The sequence below is a fragment of the Pyricularia pennisetigena genome, chromosome 3 (genome assembly GCF_004337985.1).
Source record: "Pyricularia pennisetigena strain Br36 chromosome 3, whole genome shotgun sequence".
Lineage (NCBI taxonomy): Eukaryota > Fungi > Ascomycota > Sordariomycetes > Magnaporthales > Pyriculariaceae > Pyricularia > Pyricularia pennisetigena.
This window is the reverse complement of record NC_043742.1, coordinates 6526384-6546556: the sequence shown is the minus strand read 5'-3', so window position 1 is coordinate 6546556 and position 20173 is coordinate 6526384. Positions and strand designations below refer to the sequence as shown.

Sequence of the window (20173 nt, the reverse complement as noted above, 5' to 3'; positions counted from 1 at the left end):
TATAAATAAAACACAAGTCGGGACATCTCACTGCGAGGGGAAGGCAACCTAACAAAATCGCAACTTGACCTAGACGTTCAACTCATTCAACAAAAACAACCCCCACCTCNCCCCCCCCCCCCCCCACGCACACACACACAAGCCCCAGCTTCTCTCCCTCCCCGCAAACAATGTCAGCTACTCAGAAGTGGAAAGTCCCACCGTCGGGCGTCTGGGCCCCGGCCGTGACGCTCTTCGACCCGGACACGGACAAGCTCGTGCTCGAGGACCAGAAAAAGTACTACGCGCATCTGTCCAGGTCAGGGTTGGCGGGGCTGGTGGTGCTGGGTACCAACGCCGAGACCTTCCTGCTGACGCGCGAGGAGCGCCGACAGCTGCTCGAGACGGCGCGGCAGGCCGTCGGGCCGGGGTTCCCCATCATGGCCGGATGCGGCGGGCACTCGACGGCGCAGGTGCTCGAGTTCCTGCGCGACGCGGCCGACGCCGGAGCCGACAGCGCGCTCGTGCTCCCGCCCGCCTACTTCGGCAAGGCGACGACGCCTGCCGTCGTCGAGCGCTTCTTCGCCGACGTCGCCGCCAGCACGCCGCTGCCCATCGTGCTGTACAACTTCCCGGGCGTCTGCAACGGCGTCGACCTCGACTCGGACCTGATCGCCGCCCTGGCGCGCCGCCACCCGCAGGTCGTGGGCGTCAAGCTGACCTGCGGCAGCGTCGCCAAGATTGTGCGCCTGGCCGCCGAGCTCCCGGCCGACGAGTTCGCCGTCTTTGGCGGCCAGTCGGATTTCCTGCTGGGCGGGCTGGCGTCGGGCAGCGCGGGCTGCATCGCGGCGTTTGCAAACGTCTTCCCGCGGTCGCTGGCTCGAGTCTACGACCTGTGGCGGGAGGGCAGGGCCGACGAGGCCATGCGGCTACACAAGACCGCCGCGCTGGCCGAGAGGCCCTGCAAGAGCGGCATCGCCATGACCAAGTACGCCGCCGCTGTGTTTTCGGCCAGCAGGGCCGGCGTCGACGATGCCGAGCGCAAGATGCTCCCGCGGAGGCCGTATCTGGGACCCGGCGAGGCCGACAAGGCCAAGTGTCGCGATGTCATGGCTGAGCTGGCAAAGATTGAGGATGATCTGGCGAGCAAGTCTGTATAGAGGGTAGACATTCTTTTTGTTTTCTTTTTTGTAGCTACTCTTGATGAGAAAAGGAAATAATACGTGATGCTGGTTGCGGACACATCCACGGTCTTGTATCAAGACCCTAACCCTGCCCGTTACTTCTCTTTACTGCCTGCAGCTTGGCCCCGGAATAGGGCGATTGCGGATCACCCTACCAGCGCTTGATGTCGTCATAGGTCCATCTTTTGCAAGCTACATGTCCTGGATTTGTGCTTGTTCGCGGACTGCGTTTCCAACTCTTGAGAATTTGAGGAGTTTATAATTCTTTGAGAAAAAAAAAAAAAAAAAATAAAGGTAATCACTCGGTTCATGATATAAAAAGCCCAAATTTAACATGAGTAATAACAGTCATACAGAAGTCCTAGTTGTAAGTGCACTCCTATCAAGGCTCCGGGTCCCCCCATATCATTCGCGCATGCCATACAACACCTCCCCTATCCATTCATAAGTACCTACCTGCCTGCCAAACAGCTCACACATCACACGCACAGGCAGGCGCAATAGCCGCTTTCACCATTGACCTCCTCGTCTATCCACTCGATACTCTCAAGACACGGTATCAAAGCCAAGATTACCTAGACACGTTCAAAAAGTCGGGGTCTTCCTCGGCGATTGTCAAAAATGTACCAAAAGGTACATTTAGAGGTCTGTATCAGGGCGTGGGCAGTGTCATCATAGCAACTTTGCCTGCAGGTAAGTGATTGACCACATATTTTACCCCGATTGGCACAAAATCCAATCGTAACGAAAAAAAAAAAAAAAAAAAAAAAAAAAGAATTGGCCAGGGTCACACTAAAAGAAACCCAAGAACTGACTTGGTATCCTGTCTCGAAAGCCGGCATTTTCTTCACCACCTACGAATCGGCAAAAACAGACTTCTCCAAGGCTCTCCCCGAGGGTGCGCCGAGTCCTCTCATCCACGCGCTTGCGTCTGGGACTGCCGAGCTGGCCTCGTGCGCGGTCCTCACGCCTGCCGAGGTGATCAAGCAGAATGCCCAGATGATACGAAGCGGTTCTGGCAGCAGTGGCGGTAACAGTACTAGCAGTAGTAGTAGCAGCAGCAGCAGCAGCAGCAAAAGCACGTCCCTCCAGGCGTTCCGAATGCTACAACGCTCCGAGGGCGGGGCGTGGCGCCGCTTGTGGACGGGCTACACTGCCCTGGCGGCTCGGAACCTCCCATTCACGGCGATGCAGTTCCCCATGTTCGAGTACGTCCGGGCAACCATCTGGCGGCAACGGGACGACAGGCGCACTTCGCGCAAGGAGGCCGGCGGCATCGAGGAGGGCCAGGGCCTGCTGGAGACTGGACTCGTCAACGGCTCCAGCGCGGCACTGAGCGGGTCGGTTGCGTCGGTCTTGACGACGCCGACAGACGTTGTCAAGACGCGCATGATGCTGATGGCGGGGAACCAGAATTCCAGCAGCAGCGGTGGACTCCAGATAGCCAGGGACGTCTACCGGGAAATGGGAGTGCGTGGGCTGTTTCGCGGCGGTTTATTCCGAGCCGGGTGGACGGCACTGGGTAGCGGGTTGTACCTGGGGACGTACGAGGTTGCAAAGGTCTGGCTCAAAGGCGACAAAGGTACAGACAAGGATGAAGGCAGTATATAAAAATAAGAAAGGAAAAATAAAATAAAATAAAAAAATAACAAATAAGAAATAAATAACTCTGTTGGTGTACCTGCAAGTACTCTTTGTTTAAAAGTGGAACAATGGGGAGAAAGAAGAAAAAAAAACCCCCCCAGATTCTGACAAGTTCAAGTGCCAGCACCCCAGAGGCGAGCACCTCGGTGTTGCATCATAAATGGCGGAAAAAATCGAGTAGAAACGGCAGGGATATGACATGACTGTCTAGGGGCCTAGCAGCAAAACCTATGAGGCCCCCATGCGAGCGAGTAAAGGTGAGTTAAACGGCACGATATTGAGCCGCGGTAGTTTTGATGCGAGCCGGGCAACACAAACTCTTGGCCAATTCATGTGTGCGTCTCGCTTAGATTTGATGATGAGCCAAATACCGTTGTGGGCTGTAGGCCAAGATATGTCAGGTAGCCCGGTTGACGTTATTTTTTTTTGTTATTTCTTTTTATCTTCTGTCTTTTTTTTTCTTTTTCTTTTTTTTTTCTTTTTCACTTGTGCATCTTATCTCTGAGAAACACAGATAATGGTGGTGTGGAATTGTTACATTCAACTGCAGGGCTGTATTCCTTGTCATTTCGGAGGGTGACACTCGACAAAAGCGATATAAGGGATAAAAAAAAAATAAAAAATAAAAAATAAAGTTAAAATCGCGTACTTATCTGGGCTGCAAAAACAAAATTTACTGGCTCTGGCGTATCTGCAGCTCGCTTGGCTTGGCAAACCACACGTGCATCGGTAGCATTTGAAAAAGAAGAAAAAAGAAAAAAAAAGAGATAGGTGAGATGCTCGGCAAATGGAAGGACAAAGAGGACGACGTATAGGTGCAGTTCGGATGAGCAAGAACCGATGGTACGACTAGCATCGATCTGCGGCCCGGTCTCCGGGCTGCTGCTCCGACCAGAAACAGACACTGCAGTCGCTAATACAGCCGGACGCCAGAGCCCAAAGCGGCGAGGACAGGGGACACGGGAGGGGATGGTCCGATTTGATTCGCCGGGAGCCACCACATCGGTCCCTGCCAAATTCTGCCCTGTCTTTGGCGGAGGGGAGAGTGATAGGCTATTTATTGTTTTGAAGGCTGCATGGCATGTGTCCTTTCCCTTTCCCTTTCCCTTTCCCACACCCCCCTAGGGCTAGAGGGAATTGGAACCAGAACCGAGAAATTCTAGGTCCAAATACAACCCAGTTTGGTGGAGTCCTTGCATGCCAGTGCCTGAAACGCCAAAAGAGGACGTAAAGGTAGTTGTTTGTTTCGTTCGCGACGCTCAATTTTCAAACGTGATCGGCCATCTGCCTACCTTAGTCAGGTCAAAAGCCCAGCGGGCAGGCCAACCGTTGCTCGGAAATTGCGGAAAGTTCAAGGAACAATTAAAAGAGTCTCTTTTGTCAGTTAGTCCCCCCAATCGGGCATGGCATCAATCGTCGGCTAGATGGCGCGATTGTCCCATGTGTAACAGCACCACCATGCACACAGGGAGTGGCAATCCAAGCCGGGCATGGCGAAAAGGTGGAGCTTTTTTTTTCTTTTCTACCGCAAAGTGCAGTCTTTTTGCTCGCGCATTGCTATCGTTCGCGTTATGGCGCATGGTCGCAATTCTCCTGGCGAGGTACGCAAGATAACTGCCGCTAACCACGCGAATACCACCTCGTCCATCTTGTTGGTTGGTCTCGAGCCGAAATGGCCTTATCACTTCCACCGCTCGTTTGTCTGCGACTTCGCATGACCACCCCTTCCTTCCTAGGTACATTCAAGGCCATCGGCTATCCTATCACCCATGGCCGCATATCAACTGGGGAAGCACTTGGCAACATGGTCATATCCAGTACCGTGTATTTTAAGTAATGGCTCCACAGATGCATGATTCCCGGACAGCAGGAAGTTGATAGACGGAGGGTCGTCAAGGGTGAGAAGAGTTTAAGCTGCCATATCATATTTGTCCCCTATAAAACGACTCACGCTCGACTGTCTTTGTTCAAGACGACGATCGAGCATGCACGTTTCAACTTACGACCAAAGCATATGTCACTTTAGAGGACAACTCTACCGCGAATCCAAAGCATCAATTATCCATTCAGCTTGATTCATCACTGTCGTTGTATAAAAAAAAAAGATAAAAGAAAACATCAAGTTTCCTAGGCAGGATTCACTTTGAATCGTCTTACACAGTCACTACGCTGCCATCGCCAGTCAACTAAGGCAAGAGTCTATCCGTCATCCTCCTGAACAAGTTCTTGTTCTGGGCGTCAGGATATATACAACTTGTATAGACCATCGGCCATTCGCCTCACTTGAGATCGATCTTCAACGTATCAGAATCAGGGCAGGGACATAGGCCATGCCTTCAGACCCATTTTGCATCAGTTTCGACGCCACATTCGACGGGCGTTATGAGAAGATATGCTCAGGTGTCGAGGTTCAAGTGAGCGCCATCTCAACCCCTGAACGCCTCGAGACACCAGAAGACAGCGAGGACGATACCAGGTATCTGCTGGTCTCGCCTTACACAGAGAAGCCACATCTGCTCGATCTCGACTCGGTCGATGTAGAGAACCAACTTTTGGCGCGCGCCTTGGTGTATATGAACAATGTCAGGGATGACTTCCGGACCGCATCGTACCAAGATAGCTTTAACTGGCACGAAATCATCCAACATCTTCGACGGCTTAGCCAGCGCCAGGGCCATGATTGGAAAGAGACTTCTTTCTATATAGTGGCTTTTCGTTCACAGATCAAACCCGACGCCGACTATTCCCACTTGGTAGAGCTCGACAGATACGCACACGCCGAGGCCACAGCAAGTGGAGGTTTCTTGAAGTAGGTTATTTTTCTTCTTCTTTTTTTGTTCCCCCTCTTCCCTCCCCTTCCCTCCCCTTCCCTCCCCTTCCCTTCCCATTTTCAATTTGTGCAGCCACTACTAAATGGTCCGGAGGAGAGCTAACATTCTCCAGGTACTGGTTCGGCGAATATCCTGACAAGCAGGGGCACAATTTGGCGACTTGCGTGTGGACATCAAAACAACATGCCCGGCGCGGCAATGTCGGGCCTGCTCACCGCGAGGCCATGAAAGCAGCTTCACTATACGCCTGGCACGAATTGGAGCGGTACGAACTGACCGTGCGCGCCGGGGTTGAGAGTTGGAGCTTAACACGGCTCGGTTGAGATTAGGAAGTTAATGCGTGGAGAGGAGGGATGGAGGGGAACCTGAGTAAGAGGAGGTAACCTTGAAGCGTGGCACCACTTGGCTGGCAGATACCACACTAGTGCCATGCGAGTAACGGCAAGGAGGGTGGTCGATAATTGAAGAGCAACCAAACGGAGAGAAATGTGGAAAGTGATGATTTTTTTTTTCATTTTATTGCTTTGGGTATAGAGGATAGGGAACAAATTTCAAACTTGATATCACTTGATACAACAATAGAATACGAAGTACTCTCTCTCTCTCTCTCTCTTTGTCTCTGTAGATCATCAGTTCGGGAAGAAGAAATGCTGCTGCAAGTATCAAAAGTATGGGACCATCAATTGAACGTCAGAGAACCTTCCAGCGTTAGCGGTGAGACCCTTGGTCAACACAAAATGAGCACTCCTGAAGGGAACAACGGAAGCATCTTCCGAAGATAAAAAGAAGAGCAAGGCACTGATCAGCACATAATGGAATAAGGGCCTGATTAACCCGTACCGACCGTTGCTGAAAACGATTGAGGGGTAAGGTGAGGGCTCCAGGGGTGGAGTGCTTCTAGCACGGCTGCTGCTTGGTTTCTTAAGCTTCGCAGCTAAGTACCTTGCCCAGGTGGAAAGCGATGCCATTAAAACCGCGTCGTTGGAGCAAAAATCGACCAAAAAAAACAAAGATGACATGTCGTTGAAAACAAGATCCAGGGGTATATGAGGCTCTGCTACAAAGAAATATCAGTTATTGGTCATGACTCTAATATTAAACGAAAGCTTTGTGACCTCCAAAGCGTGGGGGACAGAGTGGGATGCTTGGTCACTTTTGCCTCTTCAGCTGTGAAATATCGACTGTCGGAACGAAACTTCCTCCAGCTTTTCGCCCTTGATGTGGGGTGAGCGGATCAAATCGTCGAAGGTACCCCCACCCCGCACATGGCCAACCACTCTGAGCAGTGAGAGAATTGCTCTCAGGTGCATTTCTGCCACTGAATCCCGCCTTCCCACAATTCGCACATTTCCGGTAGGCGAAAAGTCAGACACCCTCCCACCAAAGTACATTGCGCCCGGTTTAATCGACGAGGACGACCACCCAGAGCCCGAAACTGAACCGAAAATCACCCAAATAGACGCCCGACCGACCGTATTTTCAAAAGACCAATTCCCAAACAGGACCGCAATCATGGCGGACGCTTTCAAGGAGTCGCCGATCAAGTCGGTGCAGGTGGAAGCACTGGTACGTGGCGCCCGCAATCCGAAAGTGATCGATGTAGGAGGGTTTGGCCCCACTGTGCAAGTCACTAAGAAATGCCCATGGTATGGCCTTTAGGTTGTGATGAAGATAGCCAAGCACTGCTCGTCGTCTTTCCCGACCATCGCGACCGGATCGATCGTGGGCATGGACAATGACACCCTTGTGGAGGTTACCAACTCGCTCAACTTCCCCACCGTCGACGTCGCCAACGTCGACAGCCACCAGAGCGAGCGCGATGCCTCAGCACAGGCCGCTGCCGCCCCCAGGTCCAAGGCGAACCTGATGTACCAGGCCGAGATGATCAAGCACTTGCGCGAGGTCAACGTTGACGCGAACTGCGTGGGCTGGTACACAAGCGCAACCATGGGCAACTTTGTCACGATGAGCTTCATCGAGAACCAGGCACACTACCAACGCGAAAACCCCAAGGCAATCGCTCTTGTCTATGACGTGAGCAGGAGTTCACAGGCCTCGCTGTCCCTGCGCGCCTTCAGACTCTCTACTGCCTTTATGACAGCCCTCAAAGAGAACAAGTTCACCACCGAAAAGTACAAACTCTCCTGATTCAAGACCGACTGATGCTGAGAGTTTCCGCTAATATACTAAATTTAAATTTACTATAGCCTCCAGAAAACCAAACTCACATACAAGGATATTCTCATTGAGATGCCCGTTGTAATTCACAACTCGCACCTCCTCACTACTTACCTACACCAGATCTCGTCAGCGCCTGCTGCCGGCTCGGAAATCCCCATTCCCGCCTCTCTGGCAGCACTCCAGAGGGGGCCGGTCAACATCCCCCCATACCCTTCGATCGACTCTCTGGAGCTGTCGATTGACCCCTTCCTGGAGAAGACATGCGATCTTCTGCTCGACAGCATAGAGGCACACTACACGGACCTGAACAACCACCAGTACTACCAACGCCAGATGACCCGGGAGCAGGCCAAGATTACGGCGTGGCAAGCCAAGCGCAAGGCTGAGAATGCCGCGCGTGCTGCGGCAAAGCAGGAGCCGCTGCCAGATGATGAGTGGAAGAGGCTATTCAAGCTGCCCCAAGAGCCTAGCAGGCTTGAGGGCATGCTGAATGCCAGGCAAGTTGAGCAGTACAGCAAGCAGGTTGACGGATTCACGGCCAACGTCAGTGCAAAGATGTTTGCAGTTCGGGGGAGCCTTTTGACCGAGTAAAAAAAAAAAAAAACAAAAAGCTCGCTAGGGAAATGATGTGAAAAAAAGACTTATCTATCACGGCCTCGGACGACAGCCGTGCTTCTTCTAATGGATGTGCATATTGTATGGCGTTCAAGGGTTTATTAAGGGATTCTTCGTTGGTCAGGATGTGAACGGCACGGGGAACGCCGGATACAGAGCGTGGCTGGTTTGGCGGCGTGCGATTGGTTTGTTTCTCGTGATTTTAGAGAATCGATGGGAGGGGCAGAAAACTCATGAATCGAGCAAGCCGTGGGTTTGAGTTCAAGGCAATCAATCCAAGAACCAGCCAAGCACGCCCACCTGTAGTCCTACCTGGAGATACCGCGATCGGCCGGAGCATGGTTCTTCCTCTGCGACACAGCGCAAACTCTTGACGAGTCTGAAGGCATCGCAGGCAGTATTCAATGCCGCGTCCGAAGTGGGGTGGCGCAAGCATCAACTTCGGACTCGGTGGTTTCGGGCTTCTCTAAGGACGTCTGGTCTTTCAACTGGGAAGCACGGACGAGGTTGTGCAAGTATTGCTAGATTAGATCTAGACTCTATTCTAGATCGGATTTTCTCATTTTAGAGCAGTACCTCTGGCCAAGTTTGCTTGACACGCTTCCGAATTGTAGGTTTGGTTTTTTTGGGGTTTTTTTTTTTTTTTTTTTTTTTTTTCATATATATAAACACATTCGAAATACCGAATAAAGTTATCATGTGCACCGAACCGACAACCTGACTTGGTTCCCAACTTGGGTCCATGAACTGTCTGGGCACCCTTTCACGCAGCTGCCGAAACCTTGGAGAGGGGTTATGGAGGGGCACTCTTCTCAATTGGGCAAGGTTCAAGCTTCAATCTGCTTCACCGCGAGCTGTTTGGCAAAATTGCCCCACGTAGTGGAGGGGACCCTACTTTGGAAATTCGAGCTCCTCTCTCTTGTCAGCTTTTTTTCTTTTTTTTTTTAAAAACCTTGATGTCCGCCTCCCATCTGTTCATCCTTTTGTGCTTGAACTGCTTTCTCCTTCATTGACCCTCATTTTACCCTCTGTGAAAAGGTACGTGCCTGTCAAGCCCAAGTCTCACACCCGAGTACAACGAGATTTGCAAGCAGGAAGAACTTCTTGCGGGGTAGATCAAACAGTATTGCAAGCTCTTTGAGACTAAAATACTGCATAATCTTGTCTAGCAGTCCTTTATCTCTTTTTCTCCCCCAAGTTTTAGGTTCTCTGTAAGTTCATCATCATTCCGCTCAATCAATCATTCGTCTGAGAGGGCACGGATCTGACCTGCAGCACTCACTTAGTCTCACAATGGCTGCCCCCGCACACAAGTTCAAGGTCGCCGACCTCTCTCTTGCCGCCTTCGGCCGCAAGGAGATCGAGCTGGCCGAGAACGAGATGCCTGGTCTGATGCAAACCCGTGAGAAGTACGCTGCCGACCAGCCGCTCAAGGGCGCCCGTATCGCCGGTTGCTTGCACATGACCATCCAGACTGCTGTCCTTATCGAGACCCTGACTGCGCTGGGCGCCGAGGTCACCTGGACTTCATGCAACATCTTCTCCACCCAGGACCACGCCGCTGCTGCCATTGCCGCCGCCGGTGTCCCCGTCTTTGCCTGGAAGGGCGAGACTGAGGAGGAGTACAACTGGTGCCTCGAGCAGCAGCTCCTGGCCTTCAAGGACGGCAAGAAGCTGAACCTGATTCTTGACGACGGTGGTGACCTTACCCACCTCGTCCACGACAAGTACCCCGAGATGCTGGCTGACTGCTACGGTGTCTCGGAGGAGACCACCACCGGTGTCCACCACCTTTACAAGATGCTCAAGGAGGGCAAGCTCCTGGTCCCTGCCATCAACGTCAACGACTCGGTCACCAAGTCCAAGTTCGACAACCTGTACGGCTGCCGTGAATCGCTTGTTGACGGTATCAAGCGTGCCACTGATGTCATGATTGCTGGCAAGATTGCCGTCGTCGCTGGCTACGGTGATGTCGGCAAGGGCTGCGCCATGGCCCTGCACGGCATGGGTGCTCGCGTCATCGTTACTGAGATCGACCCCATCAACGCCCTCCAGGCTGCCATGGCCGGATTCCAGGTCACTACCATGGAGAAGGCTGCTCCCGTCGGTCAGATCTTCGTCACCACCACTGGTTGCCGTGACATCCTGGTCGGCAAGCACTTCGAGGCTATGCCCAACGACGCCATCGTCTGCAACATTGGCCACTTCGACATTGAGATCGATGTTGCCTGGCTCAAGGCCAACGCCAAGAGCGTCCAGAACATCAAGCCCCAAGTCGACCGCTTCCTGATGGCTAACGGCCGTCACATCATCCTCCTGGCTGAGGGTCGTCTGGTCAACTTGGGCTGTGCCACCGGCCACTCTTCGTTCGTCATGTCCTGCTCCTTCACCAACCAGGTCCTGGCTCAGATCATGCTCTACAAGAACAACGACGAGGCTTTCGGCAAGAAGTACGTCGAGTTTGCCAAGTCTGGCAAGCTTGAGAAGAAGGTTTACGTGCTGCCCAAGATCCTCGACGAGGAGGTCGCCAAGCTGCACCTGGCCCACTGCAACGTCGAGCTTTCGACCCTCACTCCCGTCCAGGCCGAGTACCTCAGCCTGCCGGCTGAGGGCCCTTACAAGCCCGAGCACTACCGCTACTAAGCGTATGCGTGTGACCTCGTCGATGCATCACGCGTCGTGTTCATCGCGAGGCTATACCGAATACCCCACGTGCCGGTCTATCTACACCGCCGGCCGGACGCTACTAATTCAACAACCAAGCTATACGGGTAACGAAAGCAAATGGGATTTTTAATGCATTTTATTATGGTTCGTACATTTGGGGACATATACTACTGGAATCAAGGTGGGAAAACGGGCAGGCAACTGAACCATCTTTTCAACAAAAGTTCGGCGTTGGCAGCATGATGATGATATCCCCACCATTCCTTACGGACGAATTTTCTGTGTTTAACCAAAGGAAAGGCGTTCTTTTTTTTTTGTCCACTTGGTACGGGTTTTTGGTTTGTTTTATATGTCTAGGCTATGTCAACCCACAGGAAAGGGTGGCAAATGGCATGAATGCCAGTATTTAGGTGGTGAGCGGCCCATTCAACCAGGCCACGGATATAGACAAAAACGAGATTTGGCATGACTGGCATCCTTTTGAGCCCATCGGATGGGTGATTTGGCACTTGTGACGAAGTATAAGATGAAAGCTTGGAAATGGTGTCCAGTGCGGTGTGAATAGGGGATAAGTTTCAAGTTCAAGTTGTCTAACCGATCCGAAGCAGTACAGGCAAAGTGAACTTGGGGGAATGAGGAAATCACAAAGTCACGCCACTCTGCTCCGGAACGCCAGTGACGAGCTGACCCTTCTCGACGGCGGCAACGACGTTTGATATGGCGACCTCCTCCATCTTGGTCTGGGTCTCCTCGGTGTATGTGCCCATATGCGGCACCAGAATGCATCGGTGGTTGGCAAGCAGTCCTGGGTGGACCTTGGGCTCCTCCTCGTAGACGTCGAGGCCGGCCGAGGCGACACGGCCCGAGTCCAGCGCCGCCACAAGCGCCGCCTCATCCATGACGGCACCGCGGGCCGTGTTGACTACCACGACGCCTGGCTTCATCTTGGCGAACTCGGCGTGGGATATCGTGTGGCGGGTTTTGGGCTGTTTTTTTTTTTTTTTTTTTTTTTTGTAGAGGTGGCGGGGATATTTGTTTTTCAAGTTATTTTTTTTGTTTCCCATCATGACTTTCAACGTGCATGCCAAGCAAGACCCTGACTTACGTTCAACGGCAAGTTCAAGCTCAGCACATCGCTGGTGGCGAGCAGCGTGTCGAAATCAACATACTCGGCGCCGCAGTCCGCCTCCAGCTCGGCCGACAGCCTGGTGCGGTTGTGATAGCGGATCTTCATGCCGAACACGGCGGCCTTCCTGGCCATGTTCCTGCCGATGCCGCCCATGCCGAGGACGCCGAGGACTTTGCCGCGGGGGTCGCGGCCCAGCGCGGGCGCGGGCGTGCCGAGCCACTCGCCGGCGCGGCAGCTCCGCATGCCGGGACCAAAGTTGCGCAGAGCGCCGAGCATGAGGAAGATGCCCGCGTCGGCGGTGGCGTCGTCGACGGCCGAGGGCGTGTTGCTGACGCGCACGCCGGCCGCCGTGCACGCGGCCACGTCGACCTGGTCGTAGCCGGCGCCGTTGTGGCACACGAAGCGGAGCGTGTCCGGCAGCGCCTCCAGCAGCTCCGCGTCGACGCGGCCCGTCACCCTGCCGCTGTCAAAGGTGCGGTATGCGGCCACGACCCCGGCGAAGGCGCCCGACGCGCACTCGGCGAGGAAGGAGGCGCGGTCCGTCGAGATCGGCGTGACGATGTCGGCTTTTGCCGAGAGGTTTGCCCAGGCTTCGTGTGCGCTGGTGGTAGGGGGTTGGGGGTCTGTGTTAGTCTCGAACAAGGGGTGGTTTCGCAGAGGGGCTTCAACGCGCAAGGCAACGGGGGTGGATTGAGCCGAGGTACAGAGCACTTGTCGTGAGATGCATCGTCTCATGGGATGCAAGAGCCGCTCCAGCAGTTCTTTTTTAAATGAGCGGAAATTTGTCTTCTTACTGATCGATTGTTCCCAAAAGCAGCACCTTGGGCCGCGCCCTTGTAGATTCGCTCGCCATTCTAGGAGAGTATCACGATAGTATGAGAAAGAAATACCAAGTAAGCAGGTCAAGGAAGGATCAAGCCTCCATAGAAGATTTTTAGTATTGTTAGTTTTATTCTTGGAGTCCATCTGGATAAGGACACTTACTGTATCAGCGTAACTGCGGCGAAGTGTATGTGGGTTGCTTGCGCTATCTTGGGCTGGTGTTGACTCAGTGAGTATTGACTCTTCCCAGAGCTGTCTTGTCTGTTGTTTCTGTCACCAATTGGTCGAAAAAAAAAAAAAAAGATAAAGATTAAAAATAAGCGTATGCCATACTCTTAAAACACTCTAACGCTCCAGGGTATCACCTAACAAACAAGATCGTTATCTTTACTCGGAGTCACCAATGGATGGCTTTCAATGTGGGCAGGTCCCTCACTGTAGAAATCCAGGTACCAAAAATTCCGCCTGCGGCCTTCTTCCCGCCCCTCCTGGCCATGGTCTCCGGGGCCGGAGTCATCCATGGCCTGCCTTTGCCCACCCCCACGCTGCAGAGCTCAGCTCCTTTCCGAACTGGCTCTTCCGAGCCCGCGAATTTATACCTCGGAAACATCAGCACCTGATAATCTTCCCTCCAACGCCTTGTGACCGCTTCCATAGAAAGAAGAAGGAAAAAAAAAAAGAAACAAAAACCGTTCAACTACAGATAGGCTGCGTCGTGGGCTTAGAGACGTCGTTTGGCGGGTTGGGGTTGGATTGCCCACAGCCTCTCAAGGTGCCGAAGGCGGTGTCGTCGATAGCTGCGTCGAAAGCCGCGCCGCAGTTGGGGTCACTGCAATATCATTAGTTCGACCGAGGTCAGCTTTCAGTTTTCTTTTTTCTTCTCTTCTTTCTTTGCAAATCCCACATCCCGACAAGTGCGACGCGGACAAAACAAAATGGGCCACGCCTTCTCACCTTGCGCCGCCGCTCGCATTGTTGAAAAAGGAGCACATGTCATGGGAGAAGCAGTCCTGGGTGTAAGCGTTTCCCAGAGAGGTTCCGGAGCAGCCAGCACCGCACCGGCCGTTACACGAGTAGCTGAAAGGCGCAACGGCTGTTAGCTAAAGAGACAAACCCCACCCCCAATCTTCCTTTGCCAAGTGGGTTTGGAGGACCCGTGGCAGACTCACTCTCCTGAGCCGGCGGGGTTGGCTCCAAAGTTGCTCCCCACGATGCCCGTAAAGGTGCACGTCTGCCCGGCGCTGTTGGTCCATGTCGCCGTTGCCGTGTCTCCGGGCTTGAGACAAGTGACGGATCGCTTCTGGAGCTCGAGAGACGGTCCGGCTAGTGCCGCAAGCGGCCAAAGTGCGAGCAGACAAGAGACTAAAGGCAGCATGGCTTATCTTGTTTAACGCTGGGGATGGACAAGAAGAATAAAAGAGGAGTAATATGAATAGTCGACAAAAAAAAAACACACGCCTCAAAGTAGCTACCTTTGGTTGATTATGATCGTCATACCTCGTGGGGAAGAGAGGGAACCTGCAGTGTTATATACTTGTATATTTAGCCTGCTTGCGACTCGTGTATCTTACAAGCGATCAACAGAAACACCCCTAGCAACCCCAGACGCGTGCAACAGCACAAGCGACTCAGTATGGCAAACGGAGGGTCCCTCGAGTCAGATAGACAGATCCACGAGCAACCCGTAGCGTGTCTCAGCACACGCGTACAGGGAAATAAATCAAATTGGCCAGTGAGGATCCTGATAGATCCACAAAGGAAGGAAGCCTGTCACAATGCAAATCCGGGGGGTTTGGGCTTTTTTCTTCTCTTTTGACAAATGACGCAAAAAGTCGTCATCGGCGGAACGGACCAGTAATGGCAGCTAATGGCAACTCCCGGAGTATTTAACGGAGAAACCCATCAGGAGAGCGCGGCGGTGAAGGAGACGTCGTGTCCTGCTTGGCCCTGTCGGGTTTCAGTCCAAGCAAGGCAGTGCAAAGGAGAGTATAAGTTTGCAACTGGAACTTCGGTGAGTCGACTTGCCTCGATCTGGCCCTTCTCCGAGGTTTGGAGCTTTGCACACTGTCGACCCATGAAATTTACCGGGCTGTGCAGAGCAAAACGCGAGCATAACACATCCTCTTGGGTCTGGACGAACCCTTCCAAGACATGTCTCCGTGAGATACAGGCATTCTTGACATCAGATAGGGGTCAAGAGTAAACGCGCACCAAGACTAGTTCTGGGAATCCAGATGTTTCCGTTACTAGTCGCTGGAATGAGCCCAGCTAGTGGTACGTTGATTGTTGACGGGATATCTTGTCTCAAGACTCAGAAGTAGTCTTCAAAAATCTTTGGAGAAGTGGTCTAGAACAGGTATGATGGCAGAATTATAGATTTCTTTTTCTTGCTTCAGCACATATCTTACAGCGCCACACGCGCACCCCTATTAGCATTCGCCGAAGCCCAGCTATTTTTTGGTATGAATATTTAAAAGAGAAGAGGAAAATGAAGGGAATATAAAGAAAATGTAATAAGAATATAGGAGACTTTTTATACAGTGGTATATAAACAAATAGGTATATAGCATATTGCAAAAGGATGCAAAGCCAAGTTGGAAAAGGTCATAAAGCGTTGATTGAGAGGTAGGATGAGATTAATGAACTAAGTGGGATCCAGGCAGATGCTTGAGGATGATGTAGATAGAATCATGATGCCGAAGTTGATCGATTATGATGATAATGATGATGATGATGATGATGATGGTGATGATGATTTTTTGGCTTTTCGATGAGGAAACGGTGTGCAAGTAATAGTATGATTAATTTTTCCTTTTTTTTTCTTTCTTTTCCTTTTTGTCTCTCTCCTGTCCGGAATCACCCCAGTTTCAAGATGGCCTGCGGACAATGTTAACCCCAGGGGATATAAACGCCTTTATGGCCAGCTCCGCGAGCCGCCTGGCAACGTTCGTGGTACCTCCCGAGATCCGCGCTTCATCCTTGATGAACTGCGCCGCCACAGCAAGCCTGTTGCGTTGGTCACCCTCGTCAAGATGTTGCGGGAGCGAGCTCTCGAACCCAGGGGGGAACTTGGGCGCCAACTCGCGGAGGACTCGTATCGAATAGCACACGTCCCGGTTCTCGCGGCCGTCCAAAAGGTTCCGGATGCGCGATATGGCAGCCTCGCGCTGTTGTACTACGCTGGGCGCCTCGCCGACGCGCAGGGACTCGGCCAGATAATACCAAAATTCAAATTCCCTGATCCTGTGCGGGTCACCCTTGCGCGGTGGTGGAACGCAAGGGTTGATGTTGAGGTAGGTGCCAGAGAGAAGCGTCTCGAACACGTGCAGCCTGTTGCGAACCTCAGCGCCGTTGTCCTGAGGGAGAGGATCATCGCCCGCGGGATTAGTCGCCGCAGGTATCGTATATGCGAGAGTGGCGAGCCCCCAAACCACGCGGGTCTCTATAGCACCTGCTGCAGCCACCTGCGCCGCATCCGTGTTCTTCTTGGTCTCGTTAAGAGCATCCAGAAAGCTTGCAAGAAGATTTACCGCATTTGCGTTCTTGGTGAGGATGGTACTTGGGTTTGTACCCTCCGGCTTGAAGTTGTACCAGTGCGTCTCAAAAAAGGACGCAAGACCAGGCACGTAGATTTCGTAGTAGATCTTGAGAATCTCGTCAAGAGTTTCTCTTCCCGGCGGATTCTGAGGAGGTGGCGGAGGGGGCCCTGCAAGGGCGCAGAGCTCATCGACCTTCATAACCTTTGCCTGGGTACTAGTGTGAGTCAATGCTGCTCCCTCGGGTTCGGCTTCCGACATGATGCAGGTTACGGGAAAAAGAAAAATGACAGCAGTAAGAGCAGCGGAAATGCGACCAGCAGCAGCAAACAACAAAAAGAAACAACGCGGCGATAGCTGCTGCTGCTGCTGCTGCTGCTGCGAAAGAAGAAAAAAATTAGGGCAAGCGAAGAGGCGGACACGAGTTGTAAAATGCAGGACTGCAGGCTCTATAGTGTTCAGGGTGGTTCATGCTGTTTGGGTTTGTGTTGCTGTTGTGCTGATGGTGAATACTGTGGCTGTGTTGGTTGTGGTGATGGATGGCCGAAGACGCCGTACCTGTGTCGAGAGCGGGGTCGATGCCGCCCGAGTAATCAATACTATTCGACGACGACAATGCAACAGGGGCCGAGGCGGAAGAGGCCGACGAGGGGTTGGGGTCGTAGTGGTGAGCTTGGGGTGGCGTCGGCGCGGGCGCGTAGTTACTGGGCACCACGGGCGCGGGCAGATGGTTGCTGTAAGGACTCAGGCTGGGGGAGCCCGTCGAAGGAGCTGTGCCTGTGATCGAGCCTGGAGCTGAACCCGGAACAGGGCCTGCACCTGTGGCTTGGGGAGGAAGGGATGCTGGTTGGATGGTTGACGGGCCTGGCGGGGTTGTCACGTTGGTAAATAGCGGGTCGTACCCGGCACACTCCCGCTTGGATTTTTTGCAGTTGTTGCAGGTGGGATGTGTCTCGTCGCACTGAAACCCATGGAAGGTAAAACAATGGTTAGCATGTCGTGCTGCCTGTCAGGTGTAGTGCAAAGAAACATTTGTGCGTGTGTGCGTGTGTCACGGGCAGTTCATCCATAGTCAGACAAGGACAACCATAATTTTGTTTTATGTTATGCCTTTTTTCTTTTTCTTCGGCCTGTCGTTTCTTCGGGCATAGGGCGGGCGGGGTTCGCGGGGCTTGGAAGTGTGTTGCATGGATTTCATGTCTCGACTTGGTTGAAGATTTGCTCGTTCAAGCAAGATTGCCGCTCGCTTTGCCGCATGTCTAGTACTAACAAGCGAGCCTCTAGCGACTCCCAAGCGAGAAAAAGAAAATCGTCCAAAAGTATATAATAGACGACCGCTTGCTTGGATAGGCACCAAAAAAGATGCACTCCAGAGCTCGCAAATCTTTTTCATACTTTAGAGTGCACTCTAGACGTCCCAACGATCGATCGCAATCCTTGTCGCTTCGGCCGACCAAATTCAACTTGGGATGAAAGGGCAAGGGTAAGGGTAGGTAGAGAGGAAAAAGAAAACCGGATTTTGTGTTGAGGTGAGAGTTTTTGACGTACCTTTATCCTGCGTTTCCTACATGTCAAGCAACCAGTTTTCGTTCGCCTCTTAATCTCCTGTTCAAACGCACGGCACAATTGCCTGATTGTTAGCACAACGGGTTTCTTTCTCTGGCTTGTTACTTTTGCTTTTACGCCCCCAAACAGCAAACAACAAAGGCGAGACCACACATCTGCCTTCTACGACGAGCCTTCACTCGCTAAAGAGACTAACACAGCAACCGGTATTCCAAAATCCCATACCTTTTTGTTACGACCCCCACTCATCTGTATCCGCGGATCTGTTAAGGGCAAAGCAAAGCGCAGATCCGGCCCCATGCCGTATGGATTCATCATATGTTGGGCATAATATGCCGTAGGGATCGGAGCATGGGTCATGGGCATGGCGTGTTGTGGATGTTGATGTTGATGGTGTTGCTGATGCTGTTGTTGATGTTGTTGTTGTTGTTGTTGTTGCTGCTGGTGTTGCAAAGGTGCGAGGCTCCTCATGCTCGGCAAGGCCATTGCGTGATTCGGAGGCAGCGGTTGTTGTCCGGCTCGATAAGGGTCCATCGGGGGTTGGGTCGTTACTGGTGCGTAACCATAAGGGCCCGAGGGCATGGGAGCTTGCGAGTAGGTTGGTTGGTGTTGCTCGGGGTAGCTGACATGCTGGCGGTGGTGGCCAACCGGTGGAGGAGGTCCGTTCGACATTGGTTCCGGCGAGACTGAGGACGCGACACCTGCGACCCCTTTGGTGAGCGAGACAGATGGATTGGACGCCGCACTGCTGCGGTGGATCGGTTCAACCTTGACAATCCCGGGCTGTTCTTCTCCAGCTGAGGCAGCTAGTGACTCGGAATGTGGCGACACACGGCAGTCTGCTTTGTGTTCAGGAATCTTGGAGTGGTCTGCAGCGGCAGATACACCAGGGGGATGAGTAGAGGTGGTCGAGGTCACAAACACGGTTGGCAATGCAGCTCTCGAGTCTTTACGGTCTTCTGCAGGCGACGAGACCCGGCTGCTGCCAGTGTCCGCGGCGGAGACGGCTGGAGTAAGTCTGTCAACCAACGATGCTTGAGCTTGGCAGTGATGCAGGAGCTCGGCTTGATCCAGCTCTTTTTGCTTCAGCTCGTGTCTTTGCGCATCCGGTGTACCTTGTAGTACTTGATGCTGTGGCGGGGAAAGCCTTAACTGCTTCAGCTGCTGATGTTGCTGCTTCTCCGACTCCAAGGCCTTTTCTGGCTCTCTCTCCAGCTTCGGTTCATCCTTGACAGGAGGAGACGCAGCGGTATATAGGGAAGGTTGTAACATTGTGGTCTGGGGAGCGGTTTTATTTAATTGGGGACTTTATTTGATGGAGCCAAGATTCCAGAGACAAGGGGGGGTACGCGACCGTGGGCCGGGTTCCCTACGAGGGAAGACGGAAAAGGCATACGTCGTGGGAAGAGGGAGGAGGAGGGTGGTATGGTGTCTGTTCTGGCTAGCGGGATATCCGTTTGTGTGTGGCCCTCAGTGGTATCAGGTGCAGAAAAGAGAAGGGGAAAAAAGGGTGTGCGTATTGCGGAAGAGAGGGTAGGCCTGATGGTTCTCTGTTCCCGGGTGTGTCTCTTTCTGCAGCACTCCACTGCAAGTCGAGGTGGCCCAGCCCGCCAGCCAGGCCCAGCCAGCAGGGAGGGTCGCTGCAGACGACAACTGCACAGGGATACCAGGGGGGGTTAATTGGGGGTGCCCAGGGTGGTGTGGCTCTTCTACTCAAATTCTGAATGGTTCAATCTCAGCCGGTAGCAACCCAGCAATCAATCGTCTCTGTGCGCTTCTCCTTTCTGCCTGTGCTCGATGCAATGCGCAGGGCAATCAAGCAATGCACCGAGAGATTGGAATCCAGAAACTTACTGTGACGAAATGCCTGGGGGGGCCACCCCTCGATTAGGCGCTTGCCTTATTTTGCCTGCAAGGGTCCTTTATTATTACTTGTACGTTTGAATTATTCGGGGCCGTTCTTCTTTGTTATCATGTTCGTCATGTGTGGAATTTCACTGATAGTTGTTTTATTCATTT

General features: G+C 52.8%; 7 protein-coding genes across 7 annotated transcripts; 3 read left to right on the top strand and 4 right to left on the bottom strand.

The window, feature by feature from the left end:
- Positions 1–170: 170 nt before the first annotated feature.
- Positions 171–2774, top strand: PpBr36_03531 (uncharacterized protein; the record flags this gene model as incomplete). Its single annotated transcript, XM_029890702.1, has 3 exons — positions 171–1133; positions 1655–1856; positions 2038–2774. The coding sequence occupies 3 exons, from the start codon at positions 171–173 to the stop codon at positions 2772–2774; spliced, it is 1902 nt and encodes a 633-aa protein (XP_029753683.1).
- A 668-nt stretch (positions 2775–3442) lies between these two features.
- On the bottom strand, positions 3443–3850 carry PpBr36_03530 (uncharacterized protein; the record flags this gene model as incomplete). The annotated part of the gene is made up of 2 exons (XM_029890701.1): positions 3443–3560; positions 3621–3850. Coding segments are annotated over 2 exons (348 nt in total), but the record flags the coding sequence as incomplete, so codon positions are not given.
- Positions 3851–4329: 479 nt separating this feature from the next.
- On the bottom strand, positions 4330–4455 carry PpBr36_03529 (uncharacterized protein; the record flags this gene model as incomplete). Its single annotated transcript, XM_029890700.1, has 1 exon — positions 4330–4455. One exon carries the CDS (start codon positions 4453–4455, stop codon positions 4330–4332), a length of 126 nt encoding a protein of 41 aa, XP_029752789.1.
- A 682-nt stretch (positions 4456–5137) lies between these two features.
- PpBr36_03528 (uncharacterized protein) lies at positions 5138–8410 on the top strand (the record flags this gene model as incomplete). Its single annotated transcript, XM_029890699.1, has 5 exons — positions 5138–5616; positions 5751–5903; positions 7141–7204; positions 7298–7770; positions 7846–8410. 5 exons carry the CDS (start codon positions 5138–5140, stop codon positions 8408–8410), a joined length of 1734 nt encoding a protein of 577 aa, XP_029752788.1.
- A 1317-nt stretch (positions 8411–9727) lies between these two features.
- Positions 9728–11077, top strand: PpBr36_03527 (uncharacterized protein; the record flags this gene model as incomplete). Its single annotated transcript, XM_029890698.1, has 1 exon — positions 9728–11077. The coding sequence occupies one exon, from the start codon at positions 9728–9730 to the stop codon at positions 11075–11077; it is 1350 nt and encodes a 449-aa protein (XP_029752787.1).
- A 665-nt stretch (positions 11078–11742) lies between these two features.
- Positions 11743–14427, bottom strand: PpBr36_03526 (uncharacterized protein; the record flags this gene model as incomplete). Its single annotated transcript, XM_029890697.1, has 5 exons — positions 11743–12087; positions 12207–12853; positions 13754–13881; positions 14007–14129; positions 14222–14427. The coding sequence occupies 5 exons, from the start codon at positions 14425–14427 to the stop codon at positions 11743–11745; spliced, it is 1449 nt and encodes a 482-aa protein (XP_029752786.1).
- A 1492-nt stretch (positions 14428–15919) lies between these two features.
- PpBr36_03525 (uncharacterized protein) lies at positions 15920–19426 on the bottom strand (the record flags this gene model as incomplete). The annotated part of the gene is made up of 3 exons (XM_029890696.1): positions 15920–16805; positions 17011–17549; positions 18380–19426. The coding sequence occupies 3 exons, from the start codon at positions 19424–19426 to the stop codon at positions 15920–15922; spliced, it is 2472 nt and encodes an 823-aa protein (XP_029752785.1).
- Between the last annotated feature and the right edge of the window lie 747 nt (positions 19427–20173).